This window comes from Lynx rufus, unplaced genomic scaffold (assembly GCF_022079265.1).
Source record: "Lynx rufus isolate CCGP_SWC_20201006 ecotype Redwood Valley unplaced genomic scaffold, mLynRuf1.p SCAF_5, whole genome shotgun sequence".
Lineage (NCBI taxonomy): Eukaryota > Metazoa > Chordata > Mammalia > Carnivora > Felidae > Lynx > Lynx rufus.
In genome coordinates, this window is record NW_025814867.1 from 53,124,253 (window position 1) to 53,141,139 (window position 16,887).

The 16,887-nt window shown below is 36.4% G+C and overlaps 1 protein-coding gene across 1 annotated transcript in view; it reads left to right on the top strand.

Moving 5' to 3' along the window:
• The first annotated feature begins 1,694 nt into the window (after positions 1 to 1,694).
• IQCJ (IQ motif containing J) overlaps positions 1,695 to 16,887 on the top strand; it is a 93,230-nt gene continuing 78,037 nt past the window's right edge. The window contains exon 1 of the mRNA XM_047100411.1: positions 1,695 to 1,755. Within this exon, the coding sequence (XP_046956367.1) occupies positions 1,695 to 1,755 (61 nt within the window). The remainder of the gene's footprint in view (positions 1,756 to 16,887) is intronic.

The following is a 16,887-nucleotide window of genomic DNA, read 5'->3' on the forward strand; positions in this document are numbered from 1 at the left end:
AGAGAAGAGGATGCAGTGCAAGCTAGAGGATGTCGATCTTGTTGAGGGAACAGGTTGTGAGACCAACCAGTCCTGCTTGAGGCCCATCTGTAGAAGATGCCTACTGTTTTGAATCCTGGCTTACTCATCTCCTTTCACTGTGTACAGTGAGTTTGAGTGGGGATGCTTCAGAGAGGAGGATTAGAATGAGAATGAACTTGAAGAAGCTTTTTGAAGGAAGTCCTTCTAAAACATGAACCAGCAAAGAGCAGAGACTCCCACATATAGTCTTCCTATAGTGTACACACTATTTAATTTGCAAGTGATTTACAAGTGATTAATGGTTTTAAAACCTTTTGTCAGTTACACTTGTGATGTAAAATTTTATAATAAAAACTCAGTGAAATATAACTGTGGTTCCCCATCTACCACAACCACCAGTACAAAGTGATCTTAGAAATGGTTTCATTGGTCATAGCTGACTGTACATATGTTTTAACAAAACCATCAGATTTTGAGCAGACATATAAATGACTGACTTTTTCACAGCCTCTAAGTGCATTTGTTATTTCATCCATGAGATTAGTAATAGCACACTCTGCACATCTACCTCTCATTGTTGCATGAAATAGCTTATTTCTAACATTACAGACAGTTGCTGGCTGAACTATTAGTTTGATTTATCTTCAAATAACCTGTTGGTTATTACTACTCTTAAAATATTTTGAAGCCTTATGTTAAAAACAAAATCCAAACACTGCCCCCCCAACCCCTGCCAAAAATTTTTAGTTTAACAGAGTCAGTGGATCCAAATAGCTGAAGTTACTCTTGCATGAGGATTATTCTCAGTGCCAGGCTGGCCAAGCTCTCACAATGATCCTGATAGTAATTATGGTATAATATCCAACTTTTACTTTAACAAATACTCATAAAACATTTTTCAAGGACACTGTGGCACTGTACTGATCTCTTTTCATGCATTACTTCATTCAGTCCTCATTTTGGCTATATAGCAGAGATACTTTTGGTATTCCTGTCTTATGATTGAGAAACCAAGGCTCATATGGTTAAGAAAAAAAAACACCTCGTTGCAACTTGTCAAAGAACACATAATTTAGAAATAAATGTTGAATGTGAGTCTAAATAACCCTAATGCCCATGTTTTTAATCACATCATAGCTCTAGCAAGTTGTTAGAATAAACAGGAATAAAGACAGGCATTGGGAGCTTTGGCTTGTTGCCCCGTTACCTTTTAAGGTCCTGAGTCTAGCTTAGATTACTGGGGCCCAATTGTACTCCTTGAACTTGATGGTTATTTAGGGAGTTAGATTCAGTGGATATATAGAGCAAAGGAGGGAGTAGCCCTGAGGTGTTTAGCTATCTTCAAATGTGGTTTAGAGAGGGTAAGATATGAAAATTCCAACCTGTTTGAGATCATCCATTGTCAGGCCAGCACACCTCAGCAGCTCACCATCTGGTTCAGTATTTACAAGTAGATAGTTTTCCACCATTTCCAGAACTGACTTTCTGAATGTACTTTGGAGACTCAATTCCAGAAGGAAGGTTGCTTTATGTCAGCAAGTGGTTAGCAACATTTCTTGGTGCCCAGATATCTTTGATCATCTGATATACCCTGTGATCTTCCATCTCAGAAAAAGATCCATAACACACTTACACACAACTTATTATTTATAATGTTAGGGCATTCAGAGACCATGTACAGCCTGTCCATACTTCCGCTGAGAGGTCCAGAATCCCAAGTTAAGAAATCTTCAGGTATGTCCAGTGTCAAAGATGGATTTTTTTCACTGTATTTTTGAAGATTACTAGGTAAGTTAGAAAGAAAGGAAAAAAACAAAGGGATGGAGGGAGGAAGGGAAGAAGGAAGGAAGAAAGGAAGGAAGGAAGGAAGGAAGGAAGGAAGGAAGGAAGGAGCAATGAGAAACAATATGATCCCTCTTCTCCCTGCCCCTGCAGCTAGAATGGTCACTTATGTAGATAACTTGAGGACTTGTCTAATTGGGGTAGTTCTAATGACTAGGAGGGACATGAACAATTTTGGCCAGTTTGCTATTTTGATATGAGGCTACAGCCAATGAGCCCTTTATATTTTTTAATGGATTAAACAAAAATTTAGTAAGTAACAAGATGATCTTCAGAAAATGAAAAGCCAGGCGTCCCTCCTGACTCCTAGCCTGAATGCTCTCTCACTCTCCCTTTCCTGTTTCTTCCCTTTTGCTTTTTCTTTCCTTTTGTATTTTAACTTGTCTGTGGTGGTCTGAGTCAGAGATCATTCCAACTGGGATAAGGTGCTGTGACTCTTCTTGCCACTACAGACGAGGGAGGCAGTGAACCTTGGATGTCCTGTGCCCATTGGCAGCTTGGCGCAAAAGCCTTAGCTGTGGATGCCTCATCAGCCTTCTCTTAAAGCCCAAGTTAAAAAAAAAAAAAGCAGTGAAAGCAAAGTCACCTGTCATTTTAGTATCATCTAATATTAGCTTTCCATTCTCAGTTAATAAAGGTGCAATGTCTTCCTCATTCTCAAGGCATGCTTGTATTTAAATAACTTTACTGATCTCTCCTTATGCTTGTGGAAAGTTTTGCCTCCCTTTTCTTTATAAGTTAGTCATGTAGTAATCAGCCAATTCTTTTTTAAAAACAGATTCTATAGCTCAGAACACCCCAACTTTATATTTAAAGTCATTATTCTTAGGAATCAGTAGGTGAACAAATACGAACCATGATTAGTTTAACTAATTAAAGAAATATGATAACTAGCAATGAGTTACCATTCAACATCTCCCCCCACCATAAAATTAACCAATACTTATATTTCTCTATCTTGGTCTTTGTCCATACTCATGTATTTATATATTTATATACTTTTTGGTTTGATTACATACATGAATGTGTGTGTGTGTGTGTGTGTGTGTGTATACACACACACATCTCCAAGAGAAGGTAATTGATTTAATAAGTTAATTTTACATCCTCATAATGGAATAGTCATTAAAAATGATAGCTGTGAAAAGTGGCAATGTGGAAAACTGTTGTGATTTAAATCCAAATAGAAAATACATAAGTGCTATGATTCCAACAACTGAATATTATACACACATGCACACATAACTGTATAGGCATTTGTGCACCAGAGCCACTGGACTGTTCTTTTCCAAGCAGACCATTAGATAAGTGGTTCTCAAACTTTAATGTCTATTAGCATCATCTGGAGGGCTTGTTAAACACAGATTCTGGACCCCATCCCAAGGATTCTGGGGTGAGGCCTGATGATTTATATGTATGTGTGTATACTGGACAATTAAATCAGAACTTCTGGGAATGTGCCTCAGGCTTCAGTAGGTTTTAAAAGTTCCACAGGTGATTCTTATGTGCAACTAAAGTTGGAGGCTAGTGGTTTTAAACCAGTGGTTCTCAGACGTGGGTGTGCATCAGAGTTGCCTGGAGGGCTTTTTGAAACAGATTTCTGCCCCCACCCCCAGGGTTTCTGATTGAGTAAGTCTCTAGCTGGCCAGGGAACTTCCATTTCTAACAAATTCCCAGGTGATGCTGATGCTGTTAGTCCAGGGACCATCCATTGAGAGATACTGCTTCAAAGTGTAGAGTCTCAAGATCTGTGCTGGTCAACTGAAACATAACACTCCCACTGGTGTCACTGAAAATTGTAACATTTTTGGAATGTAGCAATAGATGTTAAGAATCATAGGTACCTTCATGCCTGTTGGTCTGGTAATTCTACTTTGGTGAAATCTATCCTAAGAAAATAGACTAGATATGGAAAACAGCTATAAGCTTGATGATCACAGAACTGATTTTTGTAATGGTCAAAATACTGTAGCTAAAAATGTCCAAAAGTAGGTGATTGGTTTAATAAATCATGGTACATTCCCATAATGGAACAGTTATTAAAAATGATAGCTGGAAAGTGTCGTGATTTAAATCCTCATAAAAATGTATAAATGCTTATGATTACAGCCATGAAAAAGTACACATAGGAAGAAAATATCAGAAGGAAATAAACTGAAACAATAAGTGTCATGTCAAGATGATGGGATTTTTTTCTTTTTTTCATTTCCAAATTTTCTATGACTGTGTTTATCAATTTTATAAATATAACCACAGTTATACATATATACATTTTTATATTTGGCATCAAATTACTCATTACCACTTCCTTCATGATAATGTGGTTTTATCTTGGTTTGAAGTAAAATTTCTAAGAATTTTGCATTTGTCTGCAGATCCTAATTGCAACTTTTCCTAAGTGACAACACATGGTCTGTCTCCTACAGCTTCTGTTCAGATATTTTCTGAGTGATGTTAATTAACCTCAGAGGTGACACAGAAAGCTTAAAGGTTCTTATTAGGCAGAGAGCAGCCAAAGAAAGAGGCAGGGGGCATGTTGATGTTTCCTTTTTATGATAATTGATAAAGCATTCAAATGAAACTCATCTCTATTCATTATGCCTGCAATATCTAAAGGATTTATAAGAAACTCCAATTATAGTCTTTGGTACTGTGCTGGTTCACTGGAGAAGTTGAGAGTTATTTTTCTAAGTCACTGTATAAGACAGTATATAACACATCAAATCCTATGACTGGGAATATAATTTCAGGAGATTTCTCACTATCATTAAAATAGATTTAAGACGTACATGGCTTAGGGCAATCTTGCTTTGCAGACCTTATTAAGACTAAATCACCTGCCATAAACACCTCTACCACCTTGAGGACCAGACTGTGGATAGCCCTTAGGATGGCACACAGATCTCAAATTGGCAAAATGATTATATTCCATGTTTAGTCTTTAAGCATTTCTCTTTTTTCTTTTCTTTCTTTCTTTTTCTTTTAATTTTAGAGAGAAAAAGAGCATGAGAGGGGGAGAGGGGCAGAGGGAGACAGAGAATCTTAAGGAGGCTCCACGTTTAGTGTAGAGCCCAACTCGGAGCTCAATCCCAGGACCCAAAGATCATGACCTGAACTGAAATAAAGAGTTGGATGCTCAACAGACTGAGACACCCAAGTGCCTCTAGTCTTTAATCATTTCTTAATTCTAAGTTTTTCTTTTTTAATTGTACTTGCTGTTTTTATTATAGTTTCTTTTCTAAGCTATTGACATTAACACAGTGTTCAGAAATGAGATGTCCTTGGAACTCAACATGATTTTTATATCTTTAACCTAAGTGCTTTGTCTATTTTTGGAGGATACATTTTCTATTATATTATTATTTATAATAGAAACATTTCAATTTGTAAGTAAATTTTACCAATTTCTTCACTTACTGTTGTCCCTTTTATTTCATATTTACATTCCATGATAATTTCTCTTCTTGCTCAAATGTATCCCTTCTTTCAGATATCTGTGGGTAATAATTCTCACTTATGCACCTAAAAATATCATTATTTCCACTCTCTCTGCTTAATTAGGGTAAAAAAATTCTAAGTTTTCCTACCCATACTTTGGAGATATTCTCCATTGTCTTGGGCTTCTTTTGTTGCTGATGAGTTAGCTGCCAATTGATTGTCATTTCTTCTGAGCAACATTTCTTTTCTGTCCATAGCTCTTTTTCATTGATTTTTTTTTTTTTTGCCATTTTACTACAGGTATGTATGGATACAAATCTGACTGTATTTATTCTGCTTGTGTATTGTGTGATCTTTTCAATTTGACAACTCATGTTTTTTCTCCAGTTCTGGAAAATTCTTAGCAATTACCTCCTTCTGGACGTTCCAATAGACATATCTTAAAACTTCTCAATAAATCCTCCATATATCTTAATTCTCTTCTATAATTTTCCTTCCTTTATATTTCTCTGCTGCCTTATCTGGGATCTATTCATTTCTAACTTCTAATTCATTAAATCTCTTTGTACCTCGTTTTAAATCTACTCATCTACTGAGTTTTAAAAATTTCAATCACTGCATTTTTCATTTATAAAAATTTTAATTGCTTCTTTTTTTTGTATCTCCTTGTTCTAGTTTTATATTCTCTTGTTTTTGTTTCATAAGCTCCTATTTGTATTTTATGGGTACTATCTTCTTGATTGCTTTAAAGATTTTAAAGAACAAAATTTTCTGAGTCCTCAAGTATTTCTCTTTCCTTGAGTATAAAATCTCCTTTGGTTATAGTTTTTTACCTGTGTTTTGTGGTTAAAGGTCATTTTCAAAATTATTATTATTTTTTTTTTTAATTTTTTTTTCAACGTTTATTTATTTTTGGGACAGAGAGAGACAGAGCATGAACGGGGGAGGGGCAGAGAGAGAGGGAGACACAGAATCGGAAACAGGCTCCAGGCTCTGAGCCATCAGCCCAGAGCCTGATGCGGGGCTTGAACTCACGGACCGCGAGATCGTGACCTGGCTGAAGTCGGACGCTTAACCGACTGCGCCACCCAGGCGCCCCTCAAAATTATTTTTTAAAAGAGGTTAGAGTGGGAGGGAGCCAAAGCATAAGACACTCTTAAAAACTGAGAACAAACTGAGGGTTGATGGGGGGTGGGAGGGAGGGGAGGGTGGGTGATGGGTATTGAAGAGGACATCTTTTGGGATGAGCACTGGGTGTTGTATGGAAACCAATTTGACAATAAATTTCATATATTAAAAAAATTATTTTTTAAACAGGAATCTATTTCCAATGTATATATAAACAGAGATTAGTACATATTTATACTCCAGAAATAAAAAATGCTAAAATTTGGTTGTAAATGTTTCAGATAATTCTAAAAGTAATAAGCATTATAGATACTTAAATTTTATGTTTAAATATGCTTAAAATATACATTTTTCCTCAGTTTCCTTCTTCTGACTTATAAAGGCTAACTTCTGTCCTAAAGTTGTGAGTTATATTACTTACACATATTTATGAATATATTTTACACAATGTTTCCACAGTAATATTTAATATTGTTTGATATTTTTCAAAATTTACAAAAATAATTTATTTTGCTATATTTCAATATTCTTTTTTTATTAGTCTTAGTCATGTTTTTGAGATCTGTATTGATGCATATGGGGCACACATTCGTGTACATATCTCACCGTGTAGTTAAATGTAGTTAAAGTGGATTACCTAGGTCCTAAGGTGGTGCTATGGTTCTATGGTCTTATGGTTCATTGTCAACTTTACTAGATAGTGTAAAATTGTTATTTAAGTCATTGTACAAATCTATACTCTCATTCACCAGGGATGTATGAGAATTCCCATTTCTTCACATTGTCATTGATAATTTTTTTTTGTGATTTAACTTTTAAAAAAATCAGCTTTATTCTCAGTGAGTTTTAATAGAGATATACACCCTACTACAATTAAGACAGAGACATTTCCATCATGCCCAAATGTCATTTCTTGCCCCTTTTGATCACCCCATGTTCCTACCCACAGCCCCTGGTCGGATTTCAATCATTAGCATTCCTTTTCCTAGAATTTTGCTTAGTATAATGTATTTTGAGATTCATCTAGGTTGTTACATGTATCACTAGTTTGTTACTTTTTGTTGTTGGGTAGTGTTCCATATAGATAAACTATTGATGGAAGATTGATGGAAATGTAGGCTGGTTCCTGTTTGGAGCTATTATGAATAGAAGTAATATTCATCTATAAATTGTTGTGAAGGTTGGGTAAATACCTAGGACTAGAATTTCTGAGTTGTATGGGAAGTATATGTTTAACTGTGTAAGAAACTGTTAAACTGTTTCCCAAAGTGGCTACACCATTTTGCATTCCTACTGCTAATACATAAGAGTTCCAATTGCTCTACATCTTTGTCAACACTTGAAATTAATAAATTTGAGTCATTTAAGTAGGTGTATGCATTGCCCTAATGAGTAATGATGTTGAGCATTTTCCATTCATGTAGGCTCTTTAGTAAACTTTTTGTTCAAACTTTTTGCCTGTTTTGAACCAAATTATCTTTTTTTAAATTTACATCCAAGTTAGTTAGCATACAGTGCAATAATGATTTCAGGAATACAATGCAGTGATTTATCCCCTACATATAACACGCACTGCTCATCCCAACAAGTGTCTTCCTTAATGCCCCTTGCAAATTTAGCCCATCCCCCCCATCAGCACCCCTCAGTTTGTTCTCTATATTTAAGAGTCTCTTATGTTTTGTCCCCCTCCCTGTTTTTATATTATTTTGCTTTCCTTCCCTATGTTCATCTGTTTTGTATCTTAAATTCCACATATAAGTGAAGTCATGATTTTTGTCTTTTTTAGACTGCCTAATTTTGCTTAGCATAGTACATTCTAGTTCCATCCACATTGTTGCAAATGGCAAGATTTCATTCTTTTTGATTGCTGAGTAATACTCCATTGTATGTAGTGTGTATATGTGTGTGTGTGTGTGTATAGTGTGTGTGTATGTATGTATATATATATTCTTTTATATTATATTATATATTTATATTATATATAAGAGAATACACACACACACACACACACACACACACACATACATACACACAACACATCTTCTTTATCCTTTCATCTGTCGATGGACATTTGGGCCCTTTCCATTCTTTGGCTATTGTGGATAGCACTGCTGTAAACTTTGGGGTGCATGTGCCCCTTCGAAACAGCACACCTGTATCCTTTGGGTAAATACCTAGTAGTGGAATTGCTGGATCGTAGGGTAGTTCTATTTTTAATTTTTTGAGGAACCTCCATGCCGTTTTCCAGAGTGGCTCTACCAGTTTGCAGTCCCACCAGCAGTGCAAAAGAGTTCCTTTTTCTCTGCATCCTCACCAACATCTGTTGTTGCCTGAGTTGTTAATTTTAGCCATTCTGACTGGTGTGAGGTGGTATCTTATTGTGGTTTTGATTTGTATTTCCCTAATGATGAGTAATGAGCATTTTTTTCACGTGTCTGTTAGCCATCTGGCTGTCTTCTTTGGAAAAGTGTCTATTCATGTCTTTTGCACATTTCTTCACTGGATTATTTGTTTTTGGGCATTGAGCTTGGTAAGTTCTTTATAAATTTTGGATACAAACTAACCCTTTATCAGATATATCATTTGCAGATATCTTCTGGCTTTCGGTGGGTTGCCTTTTAGTTTTGTTAATTGTTTCCTTCTCTGTACAGGAAGCTTTTTATCTTGATGAAATCCAAATACATTTTTTCTTTGGTTTCCCTTGCCTTCAGAGACATGTTGACTAAGAAGTTGCTGTGGCCAGGGTCAGAGAGGTTTTTCCCTGCTTCATCCTCTAAGATTTTGATGGCTTCCTGTCATACATTTAAGTCTTCCATACATTTTGAGTTTATTTTTGTGTATGGTGCCAGAAAGTGGTCCAGGTTTATTCTTCTACATGTCGCTGTCCAGTTTGCCCAGCACCATTTGCTGAAGAGACTGTCTTTATTACATTGGATATTCTTTTCTGCTTTGTCAAAGATTAGTTGGCCACATGTGTGTGGGTCCATTTATGTGTTCTGTATTCTGTTCCATTGATCTAAGTGTCTGTTTTTGTGCCAGTACCATATTGTCTTGATCATTACAGCTTTGTAATACATATTGAGGTCCGAAATTATGATGCCTCCATACTTGGTTTTCTTTTTCAAGATTGTTTTGGCTATTTGGGGTCTTTTCTGGTTCCATACAAATGTTAGGATTGTTTGTTTTAGCTCTGTGAAGAATGCTGATGTTCTTTTGATAGGGATTACATTGAATATGTAGATTGCTTTGGGTAGTATCAACATTTTAACATTTGTTCTTCCAATCCATGAGCATGGAATATTTTTCCTTTTTTTGTGTCTTCATCAGTTACTTTCATAAGCTTCCTGTAGTTTTCAGTGTATAGATTTTTCACCTCTTTGGTTAGGTTTATTCCTATGTGTTTTATGGTTTTCGGTGCGATTGCAAATGGAATTGATTCCTTGATTTCTCTTTCTGTTGCTTCATTATATTAGTGTATAGAAATGCAACCAATCTCTGTGCATTGATTTTATATCCTGCGACTTTGCTGAATTCATGGATCAGTTCTAGCAGTTTTTTGGTGGAATCTTTTGGGTTTTCCACATAGAATGTCATGTCATCTGCAAGAGTGAAAGTTTGACTTCCTCCTTATCAATTTGGATGACTTTTATTTCTTTGTGTTGTCTGATTGCTGAGGCTGGGACTTCTGAGAATGGACATCTTTGTCATGTTCCTGACCTTATGGGGAAAGCTCTCAGTTTTTCCCCATTGAGGATGATATTAGTGGTGGGTCTTTCATATATGGCTTTTGTGATCTTGGGGTATGATCCTTCTGTTCCTACTTTCTTGAGGTATTTTATCAAGAAAGGATGCTGTATTTTGTCAAATGCTTTCTCCGCATCTATTGAGAGCATCATGTGGTTCTTGTCCTTTCTTTTGTTAATGTGATGTATCACAATGATTGACTTGGGGATATTGAACCAGCCCTGCATACCAGATATAAATCCCACTTAGTTGTGGTGAATAATTCATTTAATGTATTGTTGGATCTGGTTGGATCTTGTTGAGAATTTTTGCACCGATGTTCATCAGGGAAATTGGTCTATAGTCTCCTTCATGTGGGGTTTTTGTCTGGTTTTGGAATTAAGGTAATGCTGACCTCAGAGAATGAGTTTGGAAGTTTTACTTCCATTTCTATTTTTTGGAACACCTTCAAAAGAAGAGGTATTAACTCTTATTTAATATTTGGTAGAATTCCCCTGGAAAGCCATCCGGCCCTGGACTCTTGTTTTTTGGGAGATTTTTTTATCACTATTTCAATTTCTTTACTGGTTATGGGTCTGTTCAAATTTTCTATTTCTTCCTGTTTCAGTTTCAGTAGTTTATATGTTTCTAGGAATTTGTCCATTTCTTCCAGATTGTTCAATGTATTGACAAATAATTGCTCATAATATTCTCTTATTATTGTTTGTATTTCTGCAGTGTTGGTTGTGATCTCTCCTCTTTCATTCTTAATTTTATTTATTGGGTTCTTTCCTTTTTCTTTTTGATCAAACTGGCTAGGGGCATATCAATTTTGCTAATTCTTTCAAAGAACTAGCTCCTGGTTCCATAGACCTGTTCTACTTTTTTTTTTGTTTTTGTTTTTGTTTCTATAGCATTGATTTCTGCTGTAATCTTTATTATTTCCCATCTTCTGCTGATTTGGGGCTTTATTTACTATTCTTTTTCCAGCTCTTTAAGATGTAAGGTTAGGTTGTGTATCTGAGAACTTTCTTCCTTCTTTAGGAAGGCCTAGATTGCTATATATGCTTTCCTCTTACGACTGCCTTTGCTGCATCCCAGAGGTTTTGAGCTGTCGTATTATCATTTTCATTGACTTACAGGTACTGGGAAATTTTTAATTTCTTCTTTAATTTCTTGGTTAACCCACTCATTCTTTAGTAGGATGGTCTTTTTAAAAAATTTTTAATGTTCATTTATTTTTGAGAGAGAGAGACAGAGACAGAGTATGAGTGGGGAAGAAACAGAAAGAGAGGGAGACACAGAACCCAAAGTGGACTCCAGGCTCTGCACTGTCAGCACAGAGCCCAAACTGTGAGATCATGACCTGAGTTGAAGTTGGACAGTCAACCGACTGAGCCACCTAGGCGCCCCAGTAGGATACTCTTCAATCTCCAAGTGTTTGTTGTCTTTCCAAATTTTTTCTTGTGGTTGATTTCAAGTTACATAGCATTGTGGTCTGAAAATATGCACAGTATGATCTTGATCTTTTTAAACTTTTTGAGGGCTGATTTGTGTCCCACTATCTGATCTTTCCTGGAGAATGTTCCATGTACACTCAAGAAGAATGTATATTCCACTGCTTTAGGATGAAATGTTCTGAATGTATCTGTTAAGTTTATGCTGTCCAGTGTGTCATTCCATGGCAGTGTTTCCCTGTTGATTTGTTGTTTAGGTGATCTGTCAATTGCTATAAGTGGGTTGTTAAAGTCCCTACTATTATGGTATTATTATTATTGAGTTTCTTTGCGTTTGTGATTAATTGATTTGTATATTTGGGTTCCTTCATGTTTGGAACATAAATGTTTACATTTGTTAGGTCTTATTGGTGGATAGACCCCTTAATTATGATATAATTCCCTTCTTCAATCTTGTTACAGTCTTTATTTTAAAATCTAGATTGTCTGATATAAGTATGGGTACTCTGGCTTTCTTTTGGTAACCATTAGCATGATAGATCATTCTCCATCTCCTTACTTTCAATCTGAAGGTGTCTTTAGGTATAAAAGGGGTCTCTTGTAAACAGCATATAGATGGATTTTGTTTTGTTTTCCATTCTGTTACCCTATATCTTTTGATTAGAGCATTAAGTCCATTGACATTTAGAGTGAGTACTGAAAGATATGGATTTATCACCATTGAGTTGGAGTTTCTGGTGGTGTTCTCTGGTCCTTTCTTGTCTTTGTTGCTTTTGGTCTTTTTTCGTTTTATCTTTTTTTCCCCTCAGAGAATCCCCCTTAAAATTTCTTGCACTGCTGGCTTAGTGGTCATAAATTCCTTTAGTTTTTGCTTGTTTGGGAAACTCTTTACCTCTCCTCCTATTTTGAATGACTGCCTTGCTGGATAAAGAATTCTTGGCTTCATATTTTTTTCTGATTCAGTATATTGACTATATCTTACCACTCCTCTCTGGCCTGCCAAGTTTCTGTGGATAGATTAGATGCAAACCTCACCTGTTTTCCCTTGAAGGTTAAGGGCTTTTTTTTTTCCTTTGCTGCTTTCATAATTCTTTCCTTGTCTGTGTATTTTGTGAATTTGACTATGATATGCCTTGTTGATATTTGTTTATTGTTGAATCTAATGGTAGTTCTCTGTGCTTCTTGGATTTTGATGTCGATGTCTTCCCCAGGTTAGGAAAGTTTTACACTGTGAATTACTCATATAAACCTTGTATCCCCTTTTTTCTCTCTCTTCATCTTCTGTGACCCCTATGATTTAGATGTTTTTCCTTTTTAGTGAATCACTGAGTTCTCTAATTCTAATATCATGCTCTTTTGCCTTAGTCTCCCTCTTTTTTTCTGCTTCATTATTCTCCGTAGTTTTGTCTTCTATATCACTGATTAGATGGTCTACTTCATCCATCCTTGTTGCTGTGGCATTCTTTTGAGATTGCATCTCAGTTATAGCATTTTAAATTTTGTCCTAACTAGATTTTTCTTCTTTTATCTTTGCAGAAAGGGATTCTATGCTTTTTTTCAACCCCAGCTAGTATTCTTATTATCGTGATTCTAAATTCTAGTTCAGACATCTTGCTTATATCTGTGTTGATTAAGTTCCTGGCTGTCATTTCTTTTTGTTCTTTCTTTTGGGGTGAATTCCTTCATTTTGCCATTTTGGAAGAAGAAAAAGAATTAATAAAATAAAAAATTAAAAATAAAATTAAAAACAGCACAGGAAAGGAAGCTAGATCCTACATATGTTTTGATCTGATTGTTGAAAGAAGCTTGATTGAATAGAGAAAAAAGGGAAAGAAAAGAAAGAAAAGTAAGGAAACGTTTAAAATTTTTAAAACATGTGTATAGTAAAATAGAATAAAATGAATTGAAGAAGGTAAAATAGAATAAAAAATAAGTTTACAAAAAATAGAAAATATTATATAAAATTACAAAAAAAATCTTTATATAAACAGAAAATAAAAATAAATTTTTCTCTTTCTGTATCTAAGAATAAAAAAAGAAAAGAAACTGAATAGATGGACCAGTGAACAGAATGAAATCTGAATGAAATCTGAATGAAATGACATCTAGTTTCCCTTGGAAGTCAAACTATGAAGCACTTTATAGTTCGTACACTAAGAAGGCAGAGAGACTTGTGATCCCTTAGGGCTTGGTTGGAGCAATTAGATGGGGCTTGGTGTAATGGCTCCATTCTCCACTGAATAGCACTACTTAGCTTACTGGGGTGGATCGTTCTGGTGATTGTATGTGCATGTGTGGGAGAGGTAAAAATGGTATCACCCATCTTCCCAGTCTCTAGCACCAACACTCTGTGCTCTGACCGAGGGACAGTCAACTCCCCTCCTTTGTCTCCATCTTCCATCCACATCCTGCTTCTACACTGTCCACATCCAAGCTGTCAGTCTGCCAGGCGGTACTTCCCTCCCGAATTTTATCTCAGATGGGGCTGTGTTTCCAAACCCCTTGCTTCTGAGGGCCCTGTGGCTTGGACCCTCCCTGACCCTCTGTAGGAGGGCCTTGCCAAGCAATGGCTGGGTGCCAGCTTATCCCCAGGAACGTTCCTGCAATCGCACTCCTACAGAGGCTCAGAGGATGTGGCCAGATGCCAGCTTGCCCCAGAATAAGTTCCTGTGATCACATAGCCACAGCAGTTCAGGGATTATGGTAAATCACAGTACAGAATCAGTGCCAGGTTCCACCACACCCTGGTGTTTTTGTTCCAGAACCAGCCAGCAATCGTGTTCTCCTGGATTTGCTGGGACCTTTGCCTGTAGGGAGGCTGTATGGCCTCTACCAAATGCCCTCCTAGTAGGCATTCTCCCTGTGTGTCCCACAGACCCCTCAGACCGTGTTGCCTGCTCCCAGGGATTCACCCTTCCCACCAGAGCACTACGAGGTATAGAGCTGCAGAATTTCCAATGCTGCTCTATCCTCTCCTTTCTTCTTTCTCCCTTTCTTGTTCAGTCACTTGTGAGAGTTTCCCCTCTTTCTTTTTCTCTCCAGCTGCTTTCAACAGAGGGTGCTTTTTCTGTACTCCCCTGCTCTGTCCTCTCTCCACAAGTGAAAACAGCTCCCTGCCCTCTGTGGCTTCTCTCTACCCCAGTTCACCTCTCTGTGATGTGTACCTGCCAAGTTCTGTTGCTCAAGTTATGCAGATTGTTGTGTTAATCTTCAGATCAATTTTCTAGGCATGCAAAATGGTTTGGTGCTGATCTAGCTGCATTTCAGAGAGGAGAAAAGCAGAGAACTTCCATGCTGCTCCGCTGTGTTGGCCCCTCCAACCAAATTATCTTTTTTTAATGTTTATTTTCGAGAGAGAGAGAGAGGGAGGGAGGGAGGGGCAGGGCAGAGAGAAAGGGAGACAAAGAATTTAAAGCAGGCTCCAAGTTGTCAGCACAGAGCCTGGACACAGGGCTGGAACTCGGGAATGGCGAGCTCATGACCTAGGCTAAATTCAGAGCCCTAACCGACTGAGCCACCCAGGTGCCCCTAAATTTTTCTATTTTTAACTTTTAATTTTATTTTTACTGTTCTGGGTTTTGTTGTAAATTTCTTTTTAAAAATATTTTTATTTATACATTTTATGTTGCTGTATCTTTTTTAGAAGAATATATAGAATGAATGAGTTTTAAAAATCTAATATTTTGTTAGTAAATATCTAACTTCTCTTACTACACTTAATAATGGTATAAATTTATTTTAAAGTAACACTAGAGGCATGCTTGGGTGGATCAGTTGGTTAACTGTCGGACTCATGACTTTAGCTCAGGTCGTGATCTCACAGTTTTGAATTCAGGCCCCATGTAGGGCTCTCTGCTGTCAGCTTGGGATTTTCTCTGTCCCTTTCTCTCTGCCTCTCACTCACTCGTGCATATTCTCCCTCTCTCTCTCTCTCTCTCTGTCTCTCTCTCATTCAAAATAAATAAATAAACATTAAAAAATAAAAGTAACACTAGATATTGAAATGCCTTATAGATGTTGAAAATGTAACTAAATTTTAATTCTGTTTATTAATAGCAATAGTCTTTTCTTCTATAGCAGTATTGTCTAACAGAAATGTAATACAAGTCACAGTGTAATTGCATATGTAACTTATACTTCCCTAGTAACTACATTAACGAATTAAACTTAAAAAGGTGACATTAATTTTAGTAATATATTTTACTTAACCCCAATACATCCCAAAATGCTATCATTTAAACATATAATCAAAATGAAACGTAATGAGATATTTTAGATTCTTTCATACACTACTTTAGTTTAACATATTAAAATGTGGCACATGTGACCAGGGGTATGTCATATTTATTGGTCATTACAATTCTAAAGGAAAGGCAAAATTTATTTCAATTTAATAATCTCCTACAGTGTACACAGTGCTGTACAATGTGTTGATAAAATATATGAGATTCAGCTGGGTAGCCAGGAGAATATAAAAAAGCAATTTCAGCTTTGACGATCTTGTGGAAACACCACCGGGTAGTTTATTAAAGCTCTATATGTTTATTACATCCTGGAAAGTGGATGTAGGTCTCAAAAATCCCGTTAGTGACAAGAATACTTTTACCATTAAACAGAAAACAGTAGGGAGGATTTGGTTAGACTGCACACTCACTGCACAAGTTTCTTCCTGCAGGCAAAGGAATTAATAGTTTATCAATGTTATTGTTCAATGACCCATATCAATGGGGCTGCCTCTGAATGGTCTTCATTGGTTTAATTATCACGGAATTCCCACACTATATAAGAATCTGGGTGTGTGCTCTTCTTTCCTCCCCCTGTTCAGCAATACACACATAACAATTTACAAGGTCACTGCATTCCTATTAGAATGGCTGGTGAAAAACAACAATTAAAAATACCAAGTGCTAGAAGGGACATGGAGCAACTGAAACTCTCCTGCACTGTTGGTGAGAATAGAAAATGGCACGGTCACTCTGGAAAACACTTTATTATAAAGTTAAACATATAATTACCACCTCACCCAGCAATCCCACTCTGAGGTATTTACTGAAGTGAAGGAAAATTTGAGTTTGCACAAGCCAAGGATTTCTAGAAACTAGAGATGGAGGGAAGGCAATGACTATGAAAAAGCACAGGAGAATTTTTTGACATGACTGAACATTTCTTTATCTTGATTGCATTGGTAGTTACATAATTGTAGGCATTTGCCAGACTCATAGAGTCATACATAAAAAAGAGTGACTTTTACTATAGATGTTGCTAAAAGAAAAATGTA